The following is a 23,446-nucleotide window of genomic DNA, read 5'->3' as shown; positions in this document are numbered from 1 at the left end:
CCCTTGGATTAATGGTGTCTGAACACTTCTGTATTTGTGAGAGTAACACAGTGGAAAAGTCTCCACCAGCAGAAGCAAGATGCAAGAGACAAGTTTTAAGTGTATTGCTGACTGCTGTGGAATGAGGATTAGTGACATTAGTTGGGCAGTAATGATGGAGGACTGCCATTTGTCGGGGATAGAAAGTCAATTCATCCTGTTGGGCATAAAGTGTCTTTGGCAGAACAGGGATCAAAGTCAGTCGGTGAACACACCACCACCAATACCACTTCTCCTTACCTGGTAGGCAGCTTGCTTTTCCAACTGTGGCTCAAGAACAAAGAAGTATAGTTCACTTGTCATTGGGGATTCTCACTGAAGAATGCAGAGGATCTGGGTGTCCCTGGTGACCACTGCCATGGTGGCCACCACCTCCTGTCCAGCACCTCTTACTGCTGCCCATGGTTCCACAAGCGTCCCCTCATTTCTGCACAGGGTACTCCCCCCTGCTCCCCCCACTCATCAGCAAAGGGCCTCTGAGTGGTAGCCTTGAGTTGAGCAGCCGAAGCACATACCAGGCCTCCTCTGGTGGGCAGGAGCTACCTCCTCAGAGACCCCAGTGCAATGATCCCTTGCTCCTGGCTCTGCACCTGGCTTACTAAGCAGGAGGGCCCTTAATCCCAAGGAAACCAAGACAACAATTCCACAGCTATTCCTTCAACATTTAAGCTTATGTCTTAAAATGTTTCTCTTTACTCCATTTCTGTTTTCCACTATAATTCCTTTCTTTTCAAAAAAGATGTCATTTTTGAGGTGATTAATATCTTCCTAAGGCAAACAGCATGATTAAAGGCATGGATTTGGGGGTCAGGATTAGCATTGGATCTAATACTGACCTCCCTTTTTCCCCTCTTTTAAGAGCAATGTGACTTTCAGCAAATTAGGTAACAATCTCTTTGTACCTTTTTTTTTTCTCATCTATAAAATGGGCATAGCATTCTCCACTGGGAGGCAAAGTGAAGGTCAAGATATATGCAAAATATCTCACAAATGCTAAGAAGAATAGAAATCATTAACAATGTGGGGGCCTACCCTAGCTTCATGGACTGCATGTCAGTTTTTCCTGGCATCCATGTGGGTCTGGACTGAGCCCACATGAGAACATCCCTCCCATCACTCTTCTGTCCAGGTTCAGCCAACGCAGCCTGATGTGGAGAGCTACAATGACAGCACTACCTGTCACAACTTGACTTTGGGGTCCTGGTCTCTTCTTCCCAGGGCAGTAAGCAAGGAGGAGGCCCTTCAGTAGAGACAGAAGTTGTGTTGGATGGTTTGGGTTTCATCCAGCTTCTGGGGTGACACAGAACAGAGAGTTTGCAAATGGGCATGTTCTTCTCATGCGTACATATTTTCTTCTAGATTCTGTGTTGGCCAAGTAAAACAAGAAGATCTGGCCTAAAGAAATGAACTTTGGCCCTTGTTCTGCAGCAATGGTACACTGAAAATGAGCAGAGGTGTTACCGCCTTCCTCCAGGCCTGAGCTCTCCAGTTCCACGACGCCCTCCCCTACTGGAGGAGGGCTTGCCCCCTGCTTCCCAGCAACCCTCAGAGATGCAGTGCTTTATCTCAGCCAGAAGCACCTGGAATTTCGCAGTCATCTATATGCTACGGCTGAGATTTCAAAATTGGACCTTCCCACTTATTTGTAACGGCTCCTAAAAGCTCTACATGAATTTCTAATTTATTATTTTATTTAATTGGCTTCAGGAAAATTCCAAATTCTCTGGAGCCACAGAAGGGAACAATAAATATCTGCTCAATGCACAGAGGGATTGACTTGAGCAGCATCTTTGCTGGCAGAGGAGGGTTAAAGAGCTCGGATGTCCACATACAATAGCTCTGCCCAGGACGCTACATCACAGGACACTGCTGTGTCCCTGTGCACACTGCTGCACATTAATATGTGGCTATTGGAGTATCAGGACTCTCAGGACAGCACAGCAGCCCTGGTGTCGTAAAAACCCACACTTGTGACAGAAACCCTCAAAGTTCCACTGCAAGTACATGTGAGATGCAGGGCTATGTTTTCTATAAGGTAGAATTTGTCAAGTTAACAAGGAACGGATTCAGCACACCATGCTTCAGTAAATAACTTTGCACTTCGTGATTTTGAGACCATCACTTAGTTTGCTGCAAATAACTCTATAGGCTGTGGAAGCCACAAAGGACAAGTCTGCAAATACTCAATTCTAAATGTCATAGGAAATAATAGTTATGCATGGGATGTTTACAGAAAGCAAGGCAGATTATATCACTTTTAATCACTAAAAAAATTCCCCAGCAGTTTAAAATTTCTACCTGAAGGTATGAATTGGCACAAATATTATTTGCAATGGAAAATAACTCCATCCCCTCCCCTAGTTCATCACCAATTGCTAATTATGTGGATAAAATTGTAATTAAGAATAAATGCACAAACCATGCAAAAGTTTTCTAAGTAAGAAGCAGCTACTTAAAGATTATGTGGGCATTTCTTTCCAATGAATGTAGAACTTAAGAATAAAACCTGTCTGTCCAGAATATCCTAGCAAGAGTCTGAGGGATGCTCCAGGAAGGTAGCTGCTTCTTTTTTAACATCCATCAGCAGAATATGAACTGCTTAAAATCCAGACGGTTACAACATGCAAGGTTAACCTTAACAGGTACAAAATTGGTCCAGGAGGATTTGCAATATTGCCCTCCTCTTGCCAGCGGGTGCTGCTGTGCACCCACAGTGACAGTTAAATGAAAGGTAAGGCCCATGAATTTCACACACAAGCACCTGTAACATCTCCAGGAAACCCTGTGGATGCGGCTGCTCCAATCTAAAATCTACAGGGTTCACCGCAGGAGAAATGAAGGTCACTGACTGACATTAAAACTGACAATGGCTCACATTTCAAAGTATCAATGCAGATAAAATATTTCTTCTATGTTTTCATAAGTAACTGACCCCAAACACTGCGGCTCAATCATCTATATGCTACGGCTGAGATTTCAAAATTGGACCTTCCCACTTATTTGTAACAGCTCCTAAAAGCTCTACATGAATTTCTAATTTATTATTTTATTTAATTGGCTTCAGGAAAATTCCATTAAATTCAGAAGGGGTTTTCAAAAGGAAAGCACTCTAAATAAAAAAAACTTGCATTCTTTTCATTGCACTGTATGAAACGGATTTGCTTTATTTCAGGTCAGCAAACATTTAAATCATCCACTGACGGGGGATCAGTCGTGTTTGTGAGCTCATCAGGCCTGGCTCCAGCCCTTCAAGCAGCCTGTGAGGGTGCAGAGTGGCCTGGGAGGCAGCTCAGGTTTTTTTTCACCTCTTTCTGGACTGTCAAAATGGGGGCACACCGTGGCAAGTCTGGCTTTTTCCTGTCTCTGTGTCTCACTGTATTGCTGCATTTTCCCTTCAACACGTGACTCCATCGCCCAGTCTTAGGCTTAGCCTTGCCTGTGACTGTATAGAGAAAACGAGGGCCACACTGGGGAAATGAAGCACAAGGAGAAGAAAAATAATGCCAAAGGTGCAGACTTTGGTTGGTTCGTTGAGTAACTTCTTTGTGGTAGGAACTGATGCAAATTTTAAAATGTCTTAGCCTCAATTTCTTCATCTGTAGGATGCAAGTCCAAATTCTTTTAAATTAATGTAATGAAAAACTTCTAGGTGATTAAGGGCTACATTTGAATCTTCGAATGCTATATTTAAATCTCTCATCCTTTGTGAAAGGCTTTATCCAAAGGACGGGGCATGAACATTTTCTGTCAAGACTGGATTAGACTCAGATGTGTCACACTTTCCCAGGAAATAATCTGTTGTAGCAGAAGTAGACAGAATTTACCTCCATGCATGTGGGACACAAGATGAACCTTGCTTCTGCTTGAAGCAAGAAGACCTATCTTTGAAGTTTCCTCTTTCTTCTTAAAGTTATAAGATTTTTCTCTTCTACTCTACAACATACTTATACTTGTGTTATAAATGTCCCATTATCCATCAGTTAAATCACAGTATTTGCTTTTCTGTTTGATGCTATGGCAAATGGACGTCCCAGGCCTCCCCATACTTACACAGACGTATTCTTTTCCCCTGGCATGGTGCAGTGTGTGGGACGTGCATCCTGTTAGGGTGACTAGTTGAAATATACAGCCCTGGGTGCACAAGCAAGGCCTCTTGGTGCTACAGCACAAACCCTTACAACAAATTTTCACTATATAAATGAAGCCACTTACCGACAAATGCCATGTTAAAACTGCAGGTACAATCTATGTACGTGGGTTTCAATCTCCACTTCTGCTCCTAAGCATCTAAGGACTACATTAAACTAGTGGCTTTCCTCCCCAACACCAGAATATTAAGAAAGGGTTAAGTTGGTAGAAAGAAGGGTGAAATTGGTTAAGATTTCTCTGCAATGTCTCAAAAATTAGATGCATAAAGAACTTCATTTTGAATCATGAAGAAATACAACTACTGTATAATCAAAATTAAAATTGAGTTGGCAGAAGCAGCTTAAGACATAAGGAAAGCACTGGAAGAGAATATAACTAAGATCCCTAAGTCTTATCTCCCTTTGTTAAGTGACAAATGAATACATACCAGAGTACAGTCAGATTGTAGTGAGACCTCCCCCCGGGGTACTGGGAGCAAGTACAAATGGTCTGAGAGAAATCTGAGCTAATATCCAAGTCCGAGTAAATCTTTTAAGTCTGCAATCTATGGCAGCATTGCCTCAGTAAGATGAATAAAATTTTAAGACAAATTTGAAGGCCAGAAGATTGTAAAAGCATTCTACCAAACAACAACATCAAAAATGTAAGTCCTTATTGGAAGAATTGAGGGGAGATACAGGGTGGCATCCCTTCTTAGATTTAATGCCCTGCGGGGAACTGGGTTTAAAGCAAGTTTCTGGAAGGTTAAATTCTGACTGTGCAAACGTGGTCATTTTTTAGTTTCCCTTCATCTTTGTAAATGCAAGGATGATGAATAGAGGGGGAAAGTGCAGATTAGCCAGTCCTGGGGAGAGCAGCACAGGGGAGGAGCAGGGGGAAGCTTTGCTTTCTTGCCAAATGATGGTGATTTTTCTATATTGTATTTGTTGACACATCTTATACTTAGATTTTTTTTAAAGAATGAAATTATAATGTGAGAAACAGGGAACAGAAACACTGTTTTCCCTTGAGGACACTGTCTCAGGGTGAGCGCCAGGGTTCACACAGGGATTAGGGAGAGAATACAAGTTTCTTTGTCCATGTTGGTTTCATGTGACTTGATACTGCTGTTCCTGCGGCAAAATGCGATTCCCAGGGACGTCTAGAAGTTTCTGTCCCAATTTCCCTGGGAAATACTAACAGAACAGCTTCTTGCACCTTCAGGCGCCATGCTTCCCGTGTCTGGCTACAGTCCCTGCCTTTCTTTTGTGCAGGTCACTGCACTGTTACCTTTAAAGCTGGGACTATCAGCTGGCAACCTGGAGTGGTCAGCACTGTGAGGCAAGGAGATGCAGGGCAGGCTCGGGGCGGCTGCACGCCCACAGGAAACCCAGGCTGCTCTCCTACTCCAATGGCTCACTGTGCTCTTTAAAAGAGAGGGGGAGATTTTATCTGAAATGCAAACTCAAGGGACACAAGTTGCATGCCTGAATTAAGTTTTAACTATACAAACTAGCAACGGCCAGCACATCCCTCGGATTCATCTTCCCTCGCGTGTGCAATTTGGTGGACTTCAACTCAGCACCTGCCCAGGGCCAAGGAAAAGTGAGTCCCTCACTGGTCTCACCAGTTTACAAGGCAGGGGGCAAGTGCAATTGAGCCTTCCCTTCTGTGGTGCTTTGGAACCAAACAAAGCCTGGGAGGAGGTTATCTGTGTACATGCCAGGATTTTATATGCAAACTGAAGGCACAGAGATTATAATATTCTCTAGGGTCAAAAGTTGGCTAAGTGGTAGGGGGGCTCTTTGAATTGTTATTGAGAGGACAATGTAAGTGATATAAGTCTCTTATACAAAAGTATATGTCTGTAAAGCACAAGAGTAAAATTCTTATCTTGCATTACAATGATAAGAGGTACAGAGGAAAGATCTTTACAGATTAAATAACACTATCCTAGGATTTAATCTATTTTCAGGTTGAATATGCCCAACTTGATCAACAATGTATGAGTAATACACATGTAAAATTGAGAAAAATTATCATAAAGTATAGATAAGAAAAAACTTATATTTTTAAATCTATTATGATTTTTGATTTTTACCTCCAGGAAGAAACACAACATTTAAAATAAAGGAATATATTTAAATAAATTCAAAAGTCAATAAGGATTATATTAATAAAGGACACATGACATTATAATTAGTGAATTAGAAAATAATTGCTGAGATCAGACTTCTTCCTTAAGTTTATATAGTGAGAAAGTTTTGCCTTGGTTTCTCACCAAAAAAAAAAGGGGGGGGCAAATAGATAAATGAGAAATGCTTGATCTCTTTAGTGCCAATTTTAAAATGAAACATTTGTTTCATTTCTTCCCTTTATCAAGTGGGAAAAGATCAAAACTACAAACATACTCGGTGCTTGAAGAGACTCAGAAGGGAGCCTCACATGGACAATCACTTTCTAAGATGGGGCAGTGTTTCTAGAAAGGAAATTAGCAATACATATCAAAAACCGATAAACATTCAGTACCATTTACGGATCCCATTCCTGTAACTGCAGGCTTACATTCAAAGCATGCAGGCATTTATTTCTGTAAGAGCATATGAATTTTAGCCCTAATTATTTTTTTTAAAAAAAATATAGAAGTTATCTAATAGTTAACAGTAGGGAAACAGGATATTTCCATCACAGAATCTTAGGTACCATTTTTAAAATTGCCTTTTTGGAACATTTCAGAGCAGACAAAACTTATCATGATGTCACTTTAAATGTAAACAACCAGATACAGAACTATGCATCCAGTACAAGTACACCCTGCAAACGTGAATGCATACAGATATTCTGGCATAATCAAGAAATTGGGAAGAATTAAACCCCTGTCTTCCTAACCATTGGTCTACAGTGACTTCTAACCTGTTTTCATAGTTGTGAGGTAATTACTTCTAGGTTAAAGGATAAAGCAGAAACCCACAAGGACCATCCACCTACACCCAGAGAGACAGAGAGTTCTTCTGCGGGCTCCCACGTCCACCAAGTGCTCCGTCTTCCCTAGTACAGGAAGCCCCTCTCCTTCCTGACCAGGGGCTTCACTCAATTGTTCTTATATACACATGCACTTAAATTCACTGGGTATGGTAGCTCCTATTCATAAAATCACCCCAAAGTATTAACATAAAACTTTTACTGCAACCATATGATTCTCCCAGTAGTGGTCCCCTGGGTGTCGGGGAGGTGGCCTGCTGCCTTCAAAAGCTGTTGCTAGTTATTAATATCAGGATCAGTTTAGTAGCAGGAGGCTGGGAGGGCAGTGCTCCTCCTCAGAGGATCTGATCCCCAGTGTGCCTTTCTGTGTCACCGTTGTCAACACCAACAGAAGGTTCTGACATACTGGCTGGAGGTAGCATTCTGATTTCCAGAAACCTGTTTTTAATTTTCCCCTTGAAAAACTGCAGTGGTTTTAATTACCAATTGCTATTGGAGCAGATGAGCCCTCATTTCTAGAAATTTCTAATGCCTTTCCTGAAAGACCAGGCGCATCATCCTCGTCTTGCGCCTTGTGTTTTGAAAGCACTGGCCACGGGCAGTCGTTCCCCTTGCCCAAGGAAGCTGAACGCGGCAGTGGAAGGCGATGTCGCAGTGCTGCGGCCACAGCAGGCTAGCCGGGCAGCAGAAAGGAAAGCCTGTCTCGTTGGTTGTGCTCCTTCTTGGAGACAGGTCTGTTCAACAGATATTGTTAAGGTTTTTAGGCTCCTTTTAGTCAACACTGTAAAATTATTAAAGAATAGAAATGCCATGCTGGGAATATTAACACCCACTAATCATGAAGTCACTTTAAAAAGCCATGTAGTATAGTCCCAAAGGCCAGTGAGAAGCCACAATTAAGATGACCAGGGGTTACAGATGGTTCTGCTTAAAATATGAGACCAAAAGTTTTCTGACCCTGTTCAGAAATCCACTTGCCTTTTACTAAAAAGTTCTTCCTGATGTCAGAGCTCAGTCTCCACCCTCACCTCTCAGCCTCTTCACCAGCCTCAAACACGTCCAGGGTCTGTTTCTTTTACTCTGTGCATCTGAGGAGCATAGAGGAAGGAATTCCACCCTCCGTTGTTTACTCTGCAGATTAAATAGACTCAGTGTTTTCTACTTTGACCTTGGCTCCTAAGCTATATTCAAGTACAACCATTTTCCTTTTGTTTTTATCCTGCTCTCATAATACATCCAAATTTTCTTTCTTTTCTTGTATTCACTGGGATTAGAAACAACTGGGTCCAGAATTAGCTACACAATTTCACTTTGGGCGTATGAATGTGTGTGATGCTCAAACATGAATACAGATGAATATCTGGCTGAACTAATCATGTAGAAAAGGTATTTTTAATATAAGTATGGATCATATAGTCCAAGGATGAATGGTGTTCATAAATTGTTCTTCCATTCCCAATGTTAGCATCTAAATTTCATTTCACTGTGGAACTCACTGATGTGGATGAGTGACATTTTGTACCCAAGTGCATGAGTTTACATTTTAAATGCACGCAGACTGTAATTTTTTTTAGATGGGGTCCTCACAGAGGTGAGGTGACCTATTTGACTACTGATTAAACCAAGGAACTGGCATTTTAAAGAGCTTCGTCACATCAGGATATACCCAGGTTGGCCGCAGCACGGGTCCAGGCCAGGGGCTCCCCAGGAGGCAGCGGCTGCTGAGCACAGTCCAGGGCAGGATGGCCCCGGGAGAGCAAGACTCCCAGGGCCTCCCTTCTCAGGGCATACCTGGTGTCCGTGCAGGTTATGCAGGAGATATCCCGGCTGTTGGTTGTGATCAGGTTCAGAGCTACTGAGGTTTCTTTGTCGGAGGTTGGGTGTGCTCCACATTTGAAGAAAAATTCCTGAAAGAATGAGAAATACGATCAGGCCCGTGGATCCCAGCTGGCCATTCCCCCTCTCTAAGCATTTCCACAGTAAGTGAACTCTTTGGGCCAGAGGAGAAATCTGTCACTAGGTGTGCGTCAGGAATCAGTCGGTATCAGATCTTTGGGGGAAAGAAAGGCCCTTGGCTGGCGTCCAGTGGGTCAGCGATTCCCCCCTGGAAGGAATGTGCTCATGAAGCCAGGATCTGGGGAAACACTCGGCACCCTTATTCAGTGATGCCTGCCCCAAATGAGTGAACCTGAAGGAAAACAGGAGACAGGAGGAAGCCGGAAATAGCATCTCACCAATGAGGAAAGGCAGACTCTGGGTGCTGAGGTGATTTGCCCTCAGTAACCTGGAGGCGAAGCCTAGAAGTACCCCAGCACCCCAAAGGGAACCCAGGGCTTTCTCGCAGTGTGGCAGCTGGTCATTAGCAGGTGGAGGGGAGGCAGGAGTCTGGAGAGCCCCATGTAATACACGCACAAGGACGGTGGACTTGGAGCAGGCCCGGCTGTACTGGGAGCAGCGTGGCCCTTCCCAGCCTGGCTGGGAGCCCGCCCTCTCTGCCTCACCTGCATCCTGGAATTCCCTGGGGGCCTGCTGCCCAGCACCTGGGCCAGGCAGCTGGGAACGACCCAGTTAGCGTCTCTGGCCTTCATTCCTTCCCCAGTCACTTTCTGCAATTCCACCTGTATTTCAGCTTTTCACATAGGCCACATTCCTTCAGTCAATAAAAACTCCCTCCTCAACCACGATTTTCTTTTTTATTTTCCTTCATTTCCTGCTTTTCTAACTTGCAGGTCTGTTCTCAACCTTCTCTGCGTTCACACAGCAGTCTTTGGCTGGTCCTTGCCCCTCCTCCTGTCAGACCTCTGCCTGGCCTCCCTGCACACTGCTCTCACCATTAACTCCATCTGTATTTAATGACCTGAAATGTGGAGAGTCTTTTCCCATACACACCAGACCTGCTACTGAGAACTGATGGAAAGCCCCAGATGTGAAATCTTAAATGCAGTCGGCTCTGTAGGCCCCATGTCTTAGTTGCATTTAACTCAGCATCCTGGCCTAAAGGCATCAGTAGAAGACAAACACACGAATGGGCGCGGATACCTACTAATGAACTTTATTCACAAAATGTGTGGCAAGCTGGACTTTGCCTGAGATCCACAGTTTAGCCATCATGAGAACTAATGGAATGCTCTATTTGTATTTGCAACAGTGCCTGGTATAGGATACAAGTTATATATATTTTCATAAGTGAAAAATTACAATGTTAATTTAATAAATGTTATTGTTCTGCTTACACACTGGACAGCATCACTTCATTTGTTCTCGCCCTGCTTAAAATCTAACTAGCCTCATTCTCCTCTGACATACAATGCTTCTCAGACTCTGGTGTGCATCAGAATCACTTGGGCAGGGAGTAGGTCCTAGTTAGAGCAGAGATTGCTGCTTCCTCCTCCAGCTTTTCTAAGTTCTAGGGTTGGGTCAAGGATTCCCACTGCTAACAGGATGCCAGGTGAGGCTGCTCCTACTGCTTAAGGAAATGAACTTGGAGAGCCCTTGAGTTAAAGTGAATAAGCTCTACTTAGGCACTCAGAGACCATAGCTACAGCAGACCTTGCTTACTACATCTGAAATAATGCCACATCCCAGGCCAAACAGGCTGTTCTCCAAAATTTTGGAGTGAGCCATTTCACAGAGATATGCCCCCAAATAAGGTATTATCTAGAAGACAAGCTATTCTTCATGACAAGTCTTGAGAATCCTGCTAGTTAACTGGAACCTATCTTACCCAGGGCAGTGGGATATTAGCTGATTCCCCGACCTGCAATCTTCAGCCCATGGTGAGGGTATGCAGAGTGTCTCTCTAGACTTAGAGGGCATGCCCAGGGTCAGCACTAGAGCCCAGGTGCAGGCCTGTCCACTGAGTCCTGCCCATGAGCCCAGGCCCTGCCCTGTAGCTGCATGGAAATCACACTGAGAGATTGGTTTTTTGGTTTCTCTTTTCTGAACATGGGACACCATCTTTTGCACTCAATCTTTTGAAATGCTATGAATCTTTCAAAGGCCAATTCAAGGGTACTAAGGAAAAAAGTTAAAACAACTCATGACCCCTCTAACAAGAAGTCTGGAGGACATGACTGACTGAGGAGATACACTGAGCCAGGCACAACTGCTTTTTGCAGACGTAAAAAGAATCCTCACTCATAACTTAGAGTGATTCCTCCCAAAGGCCTGACTTGACTGGACCATTGAGAATATTTTTCATCTTCAGATAAATAAAAGTATTTATATTTTTTTCTTAGCTTGCAGAAAACTACTGTTAGAAGTTCAGCTAACACATCATGAATTGTTCTAACACCCAGTCAAATTCAGCCAGATAAAATCCAAAATCCTTCCTATTTGGGATGGGGGGTGGATATTTATAGATAGTGATGTAAGAAACTAGAGATATTTGGAAAATTCCAGTAATTCATAGGGTGTTACAAAACTAAAATACAAAATGCTAACTCTGCATATTTAATATGTCTGTGTTATCAGTGAATTTCAGTGCTCTCTCCACCAATTTTAATGAAAGGAGTGTTTCCTATGGTATTGGAGTAACTGGTGAGCTCTGTGAAGGATCCAAGGTTTTGCCCAGCTTTCTCCCCAACAGTTAATCTGCCACAGTATTATCACAGAAGCCTGAGGAAATGAGGGACTGCAGGATCAGAGAGAAAGGACTGCATAACTCAGCACAGCAGAAAGCACAGCATTGTGTGAAGTCCAGTCCCCTGACACCCAGGGCCTGGCTGCAGACTGAACTCCTTGTGCAGCTGTGGTTTGACCTCGAGGCCGAGCACTTGAGCTTGGGGAACTCGGATGTTTATAAGGAGCTGTGAGCTGGCATTGCTTTTGTCCTGAAGGGAGCTGTGGTCTTTATTGTTCTGGATGATAAGAAAATCTGCCTTTTGTTATGGAGAGAGAGATTCTCTCTTCTCAAGTCATTATTTTTTCCTTGAAAAGATGGCCCCAAACAAAGGACCATCTCCCTGTTGCTCAGAATTAGGAAAGACAGACCATGGAGAACTGTCCCCCACTAGAAAAAAAAAATGTCATTTCTGAGAGGCCCCTGGCAGGGGTGTGGTCCCCTCCTCTGCTGTATGGTCAGTGCACCAGGACTCTCCCAGCCGTCTCTGACATCACGCAAGCCAATAAGCAGCAGAGCCCAACAGGAGTCGGCAGAGTCTCCTGAGGAACCCCACCTTGGGTGTCTCAAGGTGCTGACAACGGGGTGTCGGGCCACCCACAGACAACTCCAGGACTCTTTGTGGGGCACCGTGAAGCTGTGCCTTCCTCTGGTCTTTCCCCGTTGTTCCGGAAGCCAAAGCAGGACCTGTTCAGCTGGCGTCCAAGCAGGCTGCTCAGAAATGACACCCCCCTCAGGTCCTGGCAGCAGGCCCCCAGCAGGTGACCCACAAAGCATCTGGTCCCCATGTGTCAGGGTTGGCCAGCAAAGCTGCCTCTGGGTCCCTAGGGGAGCAGAAGGCTCTGGGCTCAGCAGGACCATGTCCCCATCCATCAGGAAGACAGCGCCACACAGGCCCATCCAGAACTCCTAGCTGCGGAGGGCCCAGCCTTCTCTTATAAATGCCAACTCACAGACACATCAGCTATGAAAAAAGGAGAAGGAAAAGGCCCCATTAAATTAAAAGAATCCCTCCACCTGACCAGGGCCTGCTGTTCACACTGGATCTCGCTCAGTCGGGATCCGCATCCTCACCTGAGGGAACAACACAGCTATGGAGCTAAAAATCCATGATAATAATTAGTCAGTTTTGTTTTGTTCTCAAGTGATAGTGTAAGCTATAAAAAAAAAATAAGCCAGAGAAAAATGACACCTTAAAAAACGGGCTTTATAAAAGGCACACTGTTAAACGCTCTGCAAGTGATTTCCACCTTATGAGTATTAGGAATCCCAAATCCAGCAAGTGTTCCCGATGTCCTGAGCCACAGGCACGCACACCCTTCCCACGCCCTGACGCCACAGCCTCCCAGTTGCTCCCCCCCCCCCCCCCCCCCCCCCCGTGAATTCACCGCCCCTCCCTTCCAGACAGCAGAGGCCTGGCCTTCCAATCAGGCCACGCCCACAGAAATCCAGGTGTCCCCCGGGGGGGGAGCCAGGAACCCCTCAACTGTCTCAGAGTTCCTGGACGTCGCCCTCTTCTGCCCTGCACTGTGTCACTTTGTCACCACTCCTAAGAACTGCCTTAGAAACAAAGGGGGACTATAGCCACAACAAAAGAAATGAACCAGAACCAGCCCAAACTGAAAATGAGATTAGTACCAGGAAACAAATGTGTGGAAACTCACAGGACAAAAAGCTAATCAGTCAACGTCAGATACTATTTGATGGGTTCCAAATTTATATAAAATACCCAGTTAGTGGCTGGAATCCCTGCTTGTCCCAGCCACAGTCCAGCCAAGAGCAAGAGCAAGACCTGATAGCTCATTTATCCAGAACCTTCTAATAGGTTTCACTGAATACCCTACAGTGAAAAGTTTTCATAGATGCTGTTTCACAATTAAGCTTGCCATATAAAATACGACTTTATCTTCACAAAGAATTTTGGCCTCCAAATCCTTTTTTTTTTCTTTTTCTTTTTTTGCCAGGGGTACTGGGGTTGAATTCATGGCACTCGACCACATCCCCAGCCACATACCCAGCCTTATTTTGCATTTAATTTAGGGACAGGATCTCAGTGAGTTACTTAGTGCCTCGCTGTTGCTGAGGCTGGCTTTGAACTCACAGTCCTCCTGCCTCAGCCTCCTGAGTCCCTGGGATTACAGGCATGTGCCAAATCCTTTTTCAATAATATCCCCCAAAACAAACCTCTTTCTCTGAATCAAATAGCAGAACCCCTCAATCATCACCAAGCAGGGGGCAATGGACAAACAGTTGGTGCTTAACATGTGGTCATTTGCCTGGCTCAGGGCACAGCTCTCACTGTGAAGGTGTAGAAGAAGAGGGGATCTAAACAGGTAAAGCAAGCCACTCTCAGATTAGCCCCCCAAGGGGCAGCTGCCATGGGGCTGGAGGACAACAGGACAAGAGGCTGAGTCCCGGGCTGGGGCTGTTTGGTGGGAGATGGGAGAATGAAGGGGATGAGCCAGCCCAGAGATGCCCCTGGGGAGAGAGAGGAATGTATGAGGCTTCTGCTTCCTCCTCCCTCTGTCGCCAGCCCGGGCGAGGCCATCTGGGAGATGGCATCTGCTCTTGGCCTGATAGAGCGAAGGGGCATCGGGGCCTGAACGCCACCCAGAGGGACAGCGGGAAATGCAGTCTGTGGGTCAGCGCGGCTGTTAGTGTAGCTTTCTGTTAGCCTCCATCTCAACAGGGCACACTCAGACACCGCCCTGCAAAACGAGCTACCGCCTCCATGTCCTGAGTTCAACTGGACCGACCCTGTCAAGATGGGCCACTGCCGTGTTCTAAGGAGATTCCCTGGGGAGGCCCGGCCACTGTAATGGGCTGAACGAGGTGCTTAGAACCAGGACTCTCACCACCACAGTGAAGACAGGACCTGCCACTGAGAGTCAGCGTCAGACCCAGGCCCTGCCCTTACCAGGCAGCAGGGTGCTGCAGTGGCCCTCCTCAGAGCTGCCCACACTGCAGTGCTCCTCCTCTGGTGGGATATAAATTCTCTCACAAGAAACAACTGTTAGTTCATTTTATTGTATTTTATTTTATTTTTGAAGGTCCTGGGGGTTGAACATGGATCTCACACATGCTAGGCACATGCTGTGCCACTCACTGGGCTACACCCCAGGCCAGTTTTGTCTTACTATCCAATAAGAACTTCCATCATTAGTGTTAATATTAAAGTTTTAATGTTATCTAAGTTAAAACAAGCCAAATACAGCCTGACCCCCCCACTCCCTGCACTCCCAGAAGAGCTCCTCCACCGCCACTTGTTCTTGGCACTTGAGTGCTGTCCCGGGCCTCACACGGTGGTGTCAAGCGGATCTTGGTGCATAAATCCAGCAGGTCATCATATCAGTTTTTCTATAACTATGTAACCTGTTACGCTGTGTAATACTTACAGACCTTGTTAATTTAGCAATACCAGTTTTAAAATTAGGTTACACCCACTTCGACAAATCAAATCTAGAAAGTTAATGAGTTTGTTATCATGTTCAATAATAAGTTTGTCTTTTCTTAATAAGATGTGAGCAAAGTCTTTAGATGAGGTGCAGAGTTTATCTGGAAAATGAAAATCAATCTACTCACAGGAACACAAAACGGAGTCCACCCTTGCTGCTCCGGAGCTATCAGAGGCTGCCTGTCTGTACCACGTCCACTGCCAATCCTTCAAGAGGACTGTCCACCTCCTCCAGGGCCTCCAGGGTCAACAGCAAATACATACCTCAGATGCATGCACATTGCAAGCCAAACTATTCTAAACCAGAAAGTCTTCAGCGGATGGAGATCCAGCCCGTGACTCTCTACTATCATTTCTGTGCCAGGCCCAACATCACTGTCATTTTTATATCAATATGGCTATTATTATATTTCAAATGTATTTTTAAATGGGATTCCATGGAATTCTATAATCCAGAGGCTTTGAAAACCTAAATTTTTATTCCTCCCCGCAAACTTTGGCACTAAATTTTATTTATGGCAAAACAGGAAATTAATTGCCGTGACGTTATTTTAAGTCTGTATTTATCCCACTTGGTGTAACTATCCATGCTTTTCTGGGCAAAATTACCAATTTTTTTAAAGCAAATGCTTTGACTATGGTTGTAATATCTCCTTACTTGTTCCTGTTTTGTTCTTTCAAGTCATGAAGGGTCTGTGACTCCAAACTTGCTGGAAATTTCCCAAACTGCATCCACTCCATTCTGTAGGGGCTCCCTGGCAGGGAGCGAGCGGTTCCTAAGAGCCTCTTTTCCTAATGAATAACCTCTGCTCAGGTGCGACATTTAGGATATTAAACGCTCCCCAAAGCCCCATGTGTTAAAGGCCGGGTCCCCAGGGGCACTGCTGGGAGGTGACGGCAGCTTCAGGATGCGGGGCCTACCGGGAGGTCCTGAGGTCATCACAGGTGGGTTCTTGAACAGAATCCTGGGGCCCTGGCCCCTCCTGCTTTTGCTTCCTGGCCACTTGTTCTCAGGTGAGCAGGTGTGTTCTGTCATACACTCCCCACGGTTGTTGTCTGGCACCCCTGAAAGCCATGGGTCTCCCCCATTAAGGATGAGAACCTCTAAAACCATGAGCCCACATCACCCTTGGGTCCCCCCATCAAGGACGAGAACCTCTAAAACCATGAGCCCACATTGTAATTATCACAATGTGGCAGGCAGTCAGTTTTCTCCTTCAGGTGTGATGTCTGTTGCCCTGTGAGTCACACCAGCGTGGTACCTGGGGTCCTGGGTTTCCATCCCTATTTCAAAAGCGTTTGTGGATTGTTACTTCTGTCTAACCTCAAAACAAAAGCCTTTCCTTACGTGATGTCATGTGCTTGATAGACAAATTGAGCCGATCTGTTCTCTCAATCTTGTAGCCTAGCCAGACCAGGGAAGATAATATTCCTTGTTGTGGCTGTTCTTTATTTCCTCTAGAAGTTAAAGGTTTCAAGTGCTCTCACAACGCGCTTTGCTGGAAGAACACAATGGCATCCATAACATTTGCTATTTTCATGTTTAGGCAAAGCTTTTCCAGCTCTTGTTCTCAGAAAAATAAAATGAGCTCTTAAAATATTTTGTTGTTAAAACAGAGAATTTCCTTTTCTCATCTCCCAGCACCTATCTTCTATTCCATTACACGATATGACCTCCAAGAGAGACTCCATAAACAAGTGTCTGTGAGCTGGCAGTAATTTGCAAGGTACTGAGGAGGAGGTCATAATTCTGAAAATTCACTGTGGATCGCCATCCCTAGGCAAGCTGCTCTGCCCCTAGCATTTTCCAGGCATCTCTAGAAGCTGGCAGCTATTTCATATTTACTTCTAAATGTGCAGAAAGAATGTGATTCTAATCAACAATGGCAAATCATGCTGGCAAGCTGTTTCATCAAGTCCTGCTTAATTGTCTTCCAGAGCAAGGCCTTCAAAGCCTTCCAACTCCCTCTCTCACCAGCTCCCCTGCCGTCCTCCCTCCCCGGCCCATGGTTCTCCCTCAGTGGTGTCTGTCCTTCTCTTGCCTTCTGTACCCTTTTTGCCTTTCCAGCCCTCAAGTGTCCTTGGGGTCCTTGGGGTCTCAGCTTCACTACCCCCGCAGGGTCACTGCCCTGGAGGCCTTCCCTGGCTCCACAGCTCTGGATGAGAAGTCTTCCACACGGGCAGCTGAAGCCCTTGTGGATGTCACTGCGTGTCTGCAGGACTCGGGAGCACCGAGGATTGGCCGACTTCCTCTCCAGGGCAAGTGGGGAGGGAAGGGGCACTCTCCACAGATCTGAAGAGCAGGAAGGGAAGATCCGGGGAATTCTCTTGGCCCCGGGGGTCAGGCCCAGGGTAACTAACTGCTGAGAAAGCCTGCAGCCTACGGGCCTGTCCCTGGGAACAGAGGCTTGCTCTGTTCTTTCCCTCGGCTGCACCTCTCCTTAACTTCACTCTGCGCTGTTCTGGGATCCACTGGGCTCCCTATTTGGAAAACAGGCCTGGCTCCCTGGCACAGGTGGTGGCAGAATGATGCTGTCACTTTTCTCTCACAGCCAGAGTCTGAGAAATGCAGCAACTGCGGCTGCAGACTGTCCACCCTGGGCACAGAAAGTGCAAGAGAAACATACCTTTTGGTAGCAATAATTCACAAAAATGATAATATAACTTGTTTTTGGCTACAAGCAAAGAGAAATATTGAGCAATAAAAAAATACTCTAGCTTTAAAACATTTTAAATGACTTTAGACTTGAAATCTAAACTTTTTTTCCCCTCAAAAGTCCTTGTTTCTCTGGCGCGTAGGATTTAGAGCTTCTCTTTATTCTTGCTTTCTTTATTGCAGGCCATACACAAAACCATAAACACTCCACTCTGGACAAAGCCGGAGAGGTTTATATACTCTTTCTCAGATTCTTTGTATTTACTTTATTTCTTCATTAGAAGAGAAAGAAAGTGTAATTTGTAGGTTCACGTAAGAACTGAAGACATTCAGGAAAACTAAGATGAATAAAACCAGGAAATAAATGTTTCAATGAATGCTTTTATTATATGCTAGAAGAGCCAATTGTAAATGGAAGAATTAAAAACAGCCATTCTATTTATGCAAGATATCTATATTTACACTTAGTTATTTCCCATGGACGGGTCAACTTCAGAGTCAAATTGATTAATACCATATCTATCCTTTATAATGAGATAAAGGAGAGAAAAATCAAAGCTTTTGAGGTCACAAGTGTGCCATTAAGATAATTATTTCTAGTGACGCGTGGCTGCTTTGAGGAGAAGGTAGGTGAAAATATGAAGCCAGTCTCTGAATCCAGGCATGATTATCACCGACTTATTCCTAAATCCTAGGACGTTTCCTAAGTTTCACAACTAGCTGTTTAAAAACTGGAGTTTTTGAGATCCAACATGGCGGTGGGCGGGGAGGCAGCGCTTTCAGTACCTCCTCAATAACGGGGTCAGAGAGACGCATGGATACGCTTAGATTCTACCTGCTGAGAAACTCCTAGCAAAATTCCACTGAAGAGAGACCGGCCAGGAATTAGTAGGATTTTTGGAGGTGACAGTTTGCCCCAGACGAGTGAATCCCCGCCACGCGGCGCAGAAGTCCGGACCCGCCAGCCGCTGCCCACGCGACTTGGCCATCGGCCACCCACCCGTGGCCCCCGCGACTGGGCAGCTAGCCTCCGAGGCGCCGCTCATCAGGAGCGGCACAGGGACTCTAGGAAGAGGTCTCTAGCCAAGCCTTCATGAAATAGCAAACCGGGAACTGAAACCAACCAGAGACAGACCAGTCCCACCCCTCCCTTCAGACACTCCGGCAAGGAGCCTGGGGCCCGCCATAACAGAGAGGTGACGTCACCGGAGTCGGCTGACAGAATTCCTTCCCAGTGGAATCCACTTTATCGATGTGTGACTCCAACCCCCTCCAGATACAAGCAGCCAGGAAACCTCCAGAATCTCTCTGGGAGCGTGTCTGTAGGGAAGCAGAGGGGATTCCCGATCCCCAACTCCCCTTACCACCAGAGGCGACACCCAAGGTCTTAGCCTCCAGTTTCCGAGGGCGTGCCCACCAAAGGGGTCCAGAAAAATTAAACAGTTGGATCCCAGATCACCGCTCCACAGAACTGGGGCTTAGATGAAGGACAGAGAGAGTGCTCAGTCGTTCGGGAAATAGAGCACGTGGTGGGCTGAAAGTGTAACCAGATCCTTGGGGAACGGCCTCTGGTGAGCAGGACCTGGCTGGCTGGCAGGAGGAAGGGGGAGAGGGGCCAGAGAAGTGAAATGGCTCTGGACCAACAGGATTGAGAGATTCCCAGGAGCCGCCTTACAGAGATTGCTGTTGGCACATAGAGGGCAGAAGCTTGGCTCGGAGGGCACAACTCCGCCTACTGGAAGAGAAGAAAATGGATCTCTAAGACTTCAATTTTTTTCTCTCTTTTTTCTTTTCTCCCCTTTTCTTTCTTTCTTTCTTTCTTTCTTTCTTTCTTTCTTTCTTTCTTTCTTTCTTTCTTTCTTTCTTTCCTGTTTCAAGTTTTATTGTTCTTTCCATTCTCCTCTAATCTATCTCTCTCTCTCTCCTTCTTTCTTTTTAAGAGCACCTTCCTTCCCCTACCCCCCAACTTTCATCCCTAGGATTACGTCTTCCATTAAGTGTAATTGTCTAAATGCAAATAGGTGAATATTTTGAGGCTGTCTATAGGGCTCCTAAATACCTACCAAACACCCTGATCCAATAGCCTGTTAATATCCCCCTTCAGTAGAGCAATCTTCCAAAGTAGCCAAGACATACTAACCCTCATACCATCATGGTACCTAACCTAAACATAAAGTCCTAAGACCAAACAACAGATCACTATATGCATACAGAATTCAGAAGCCTTTTATGAATTGAATGAATCAGCTTTAACGTACAATAAAGCCCAACATTTCTAGGCATAGTCTCCCACCACAAAGGAGAGACCACAGAGATATACAAAACCAAAACAAATTTATAGGAGAAAACAGAAACACAGCAGTTAAACAGAGTTGGAAAGTAACGTGAAAAAACAAGGGAAAAAAGGATTAAAAACAATGCAGGACAACCTTAATCTACAGGAGAACCTAGAGGCATCAGAAACATGGACAGAGAAAGAACTCAAGGCATACCTAACTCAGATGGAACGGAATATTAGAGAAGACATGAGACAGTAAGTCGAAACAATGAAAGAATATTTTGAAAACGAATTAAACAAACAAATTCAAACTGCAAAGAATGAGCTTTACCAGGAGATAGAGATCCTAAAAAAATCAAACAGTAATCCTAGAAATGCAGGAAACCATAAACCAAATTAAAAACTCAAGTGAGAATATTACAAATAGACTAGATCAAATAGAAGCCAGAACATCAGAAAATGAAGACAAAGTTTATCAACTTGAAAAGAATATAGTCAACACAGAAAGGATGCTTAAAATTCATGAGCAATCTATCCAAGAGATATGGGATGTCATAAAAAAACCAAACTTGAGAGTCATTGGGTTAGAAGAAGGCACAGAGGTTCAAACCAAAGGAATGAACAATCTATTGAATGAAATAATCCTAGAAAACTTCCCAGATATGAAAGATGGAATGGATTGCCAAATCCTGGTAGCCTACAGGACCCCAAACATTCAAAACCGTAATAGACCAACTCCAAGACACTTAATTATGAAGATATCCAACATACAGAACAAGGAGAGAATATTAAAAGCTACGAGGGAAAGGAGGCAGATTACATTCAGGGGTAAACCAATTAGGTTAATGGCTGATTTTTCATCACAGACTTTGAAAGCGAGAAGATCCTGGAACAACGTATTTCAAACGCTGAAAAATAATGGATTCCAACCAAGAATACTGTATCCAGCAAAATTAAGCTTCAGATTTGACAATGAAATTAAAATATTTCACGATAAACAAAGGCTAAAAGAATTCGCAGCCAGAAAACCAGCACTGCAAAGCATTTTGAGCAAAATACTACAAGAAGAGGAATTGAAAAATAGCACCCAAAACTAATAGCGGGAGATATCTCAGTAAGGGGGGAGAAAAATAACCTAAGAGGAAAAACTAGCCAAACTAAAAAAAATAAATAAATAAACATGACTGGAAGTACAAACCATATTTCAATTGTAACCTTAAATGTTAATGGCTTAAATTCACCAATCAAGAGACATAGGCTAGTAACCTGGATTAAAAAAACAGATCCAACAATATGCTGCCTTCAGGAGACTCATATGATAGGAAAAGACATACACGGGCTGAAGGTGAAAGGTTGGGAAAAATCATACCACTCACATGGCCCTCGGAAGCAAGCAGGAGTGGCCATACTCATATTGAATAAAATCAACTTCAAACCTAAGTTAATCAAAAGGGATAAAGAAGGACACCATATACTGTTAAAAGGAACCATCCACCAACAAGACATAACAATTATCAATTTGTATGCACCAAACAATGGTGCAGCAATGTTCGTAAAACAAACTCTCCTCAAGTTCAAGAGTCAAATAGACCACAACACAATAATTATGGGTGACTTCAACACACCGCTCTCACCATTAGACAGATCCTCCAGACAAAAGCTGAATAAAGAAACTATAGAACTCAATAACACAATCAACAACCTAGACTTAACCGACATATAGAATATATCAACCATCATCAAGTGGATACACGTTCTTCTCAGCAGCACATGGATCCTACTCAAAGATAGACCATATACTATGCCATAGGGCAACTCTTAGTAAATATAAAGGTGTGGAGATAATACCATGCACCTTATCTGATCATAATGGAATGAAACTGGAAATCAATAATAAAAGAAGGAAGGAATGATCCTGCATCACCTGGAAAATGAATAATATGTTACTGAATGATCAATGGGTTTCAGAAGACATAAAGGAGGAAATAAAAAAATTCTTAGAGACAAATGATAATACAGACACAACAACCGGAATCTATGGGACACAATGAAAGCAGTTTTAAGAGGGAAATTCATTTCCTGGAGTTCATTCCTCAAAAAAAGACAAATGCCCCCAAAATGCAGGTCACAAGACAAGACAGAGCAACTTCCTGACTCATGTGATGACACTGGTGTGTTTAGTTTAAAAGGCCAATAAAGCCAACAAAAATGTGACTTATATACCAAAGAACTCGTGAATAATCACACACACACACACACACACACACACACACACACAATAAGATGTCAACAATTTAAACCCACATTGTCTCAAAATGTGAACGCGTTTCCCTGCTTTTCAAAGAAAAGCTAGTGAGCATCATCTCTGAAGCACCGAGGACATTAATAGGGTCAACAAAGCAGGCAGAGTGTGCTCACTCTAGGACCCCAAACAACCAAAATCAGCAAATGGACACACGGTGCCCTTCGAGGAAGGGAAGATCACACTTAAAAAGCAAGAAGGGTTAGGGTCTGTGTCAAGTGCAAAGAGGCCTCATCCTTCACATGTTCATCAACCCGATCCAGATCCTCAGAGGAGATGTATACAATTATGCCACCAGCAAACCCAAGTCACTCGATCAAACTTAGAAGCCATTCCTAATAAAACCCTCTGAAAACATTTAGAAATCAGATCCATTAGTAGCAATAGCTACCACGAATTTGATAAAGTCATTTGCCAAAAGGTTATAATAATCAGGCACCAGTGATGGTATCATCCATTGCTCAGTAAGAAAACTCAATGCCTATCATCAGTGATTAGAAAAATGACAGATTTATCTTCATTTCCAAATGACATTAGGGCATAACTAAATCACAGAGAGACTCAGTGAAAAGTAACAAAAATTAATGATAAAAACGTAAGTGGCGGGATGCAAACCATATAATAAAAATTGATTTTTTTCATAGTAGCAAAATCCAGTTAGAAGTGGAACAGAAAAAAAATAGTCTCATTCCTAATATTGACAAGAGCTATAGAATATTAATGCATTTACTCAATAAGAAAGGCAAAGGACCTATGATGAGTATTTAAAAATGAAGATGAATTCATGAGAAGACAAGTGTTCTGAGTGTATAATATTTGTGGTGCAAGTCATATTGGAAGCTCAGGTAGAATTATTTTCTGGGGTGGGGGGAGGAGAATAGACATAATGACTTAAAAATAAAATGATAAATAAATGTAGAAGAATTTATAAGACAGAACGTGGTACGCTATTATAAGACAAAACTAGTATTTTCATAAAATATTTA

The 23,446-nt window shown here is 44.0% G+C and overlaps 1 protein-coding gene across 1 annotated transcript in view; it reads right to left on the bottom strand.

The window, feature by feature from the left end:
- Prkn (parkin RBR E3 ubiquitin protein ligase) overlaps positions 1 to 23,446 on the bottom strand; it is a 1,241,962-nt gene that overhangs the window by 557,757 nt on the left and 660,759 nt on the right. The window contains exon 6 of the mRNA XM_026393149.2: positions 8,941 to 9,056. Within this exon, the coding sequence (XP_026248934.2) occupies positions 8,941 to 9,056 (116 nt within the window). The remainder of the gene's footprint in view (positions 1 to 8,940; positions 9,057 to 23,446) is intronic.

This window comes from Urocitellus parryii, chromosome 8, assembly GCF_045843805.1.
Source record: "Urocitellus parryii isolate mUroPar1 chromosome 8, mUroPar1.hap1, whole genome shotgun sequence".
In the NCBI taxonomy this organism is placed as follows: domain Eukaryota; kingdom Metazoa; phylum Chordata; class Mammalia; order Rodentia; family Sciuridae; genus Urocitellus; species Urocitellus parryii.
This window is presented reverse-complemented; position numbering and strand designations above follow the sequence as displayed.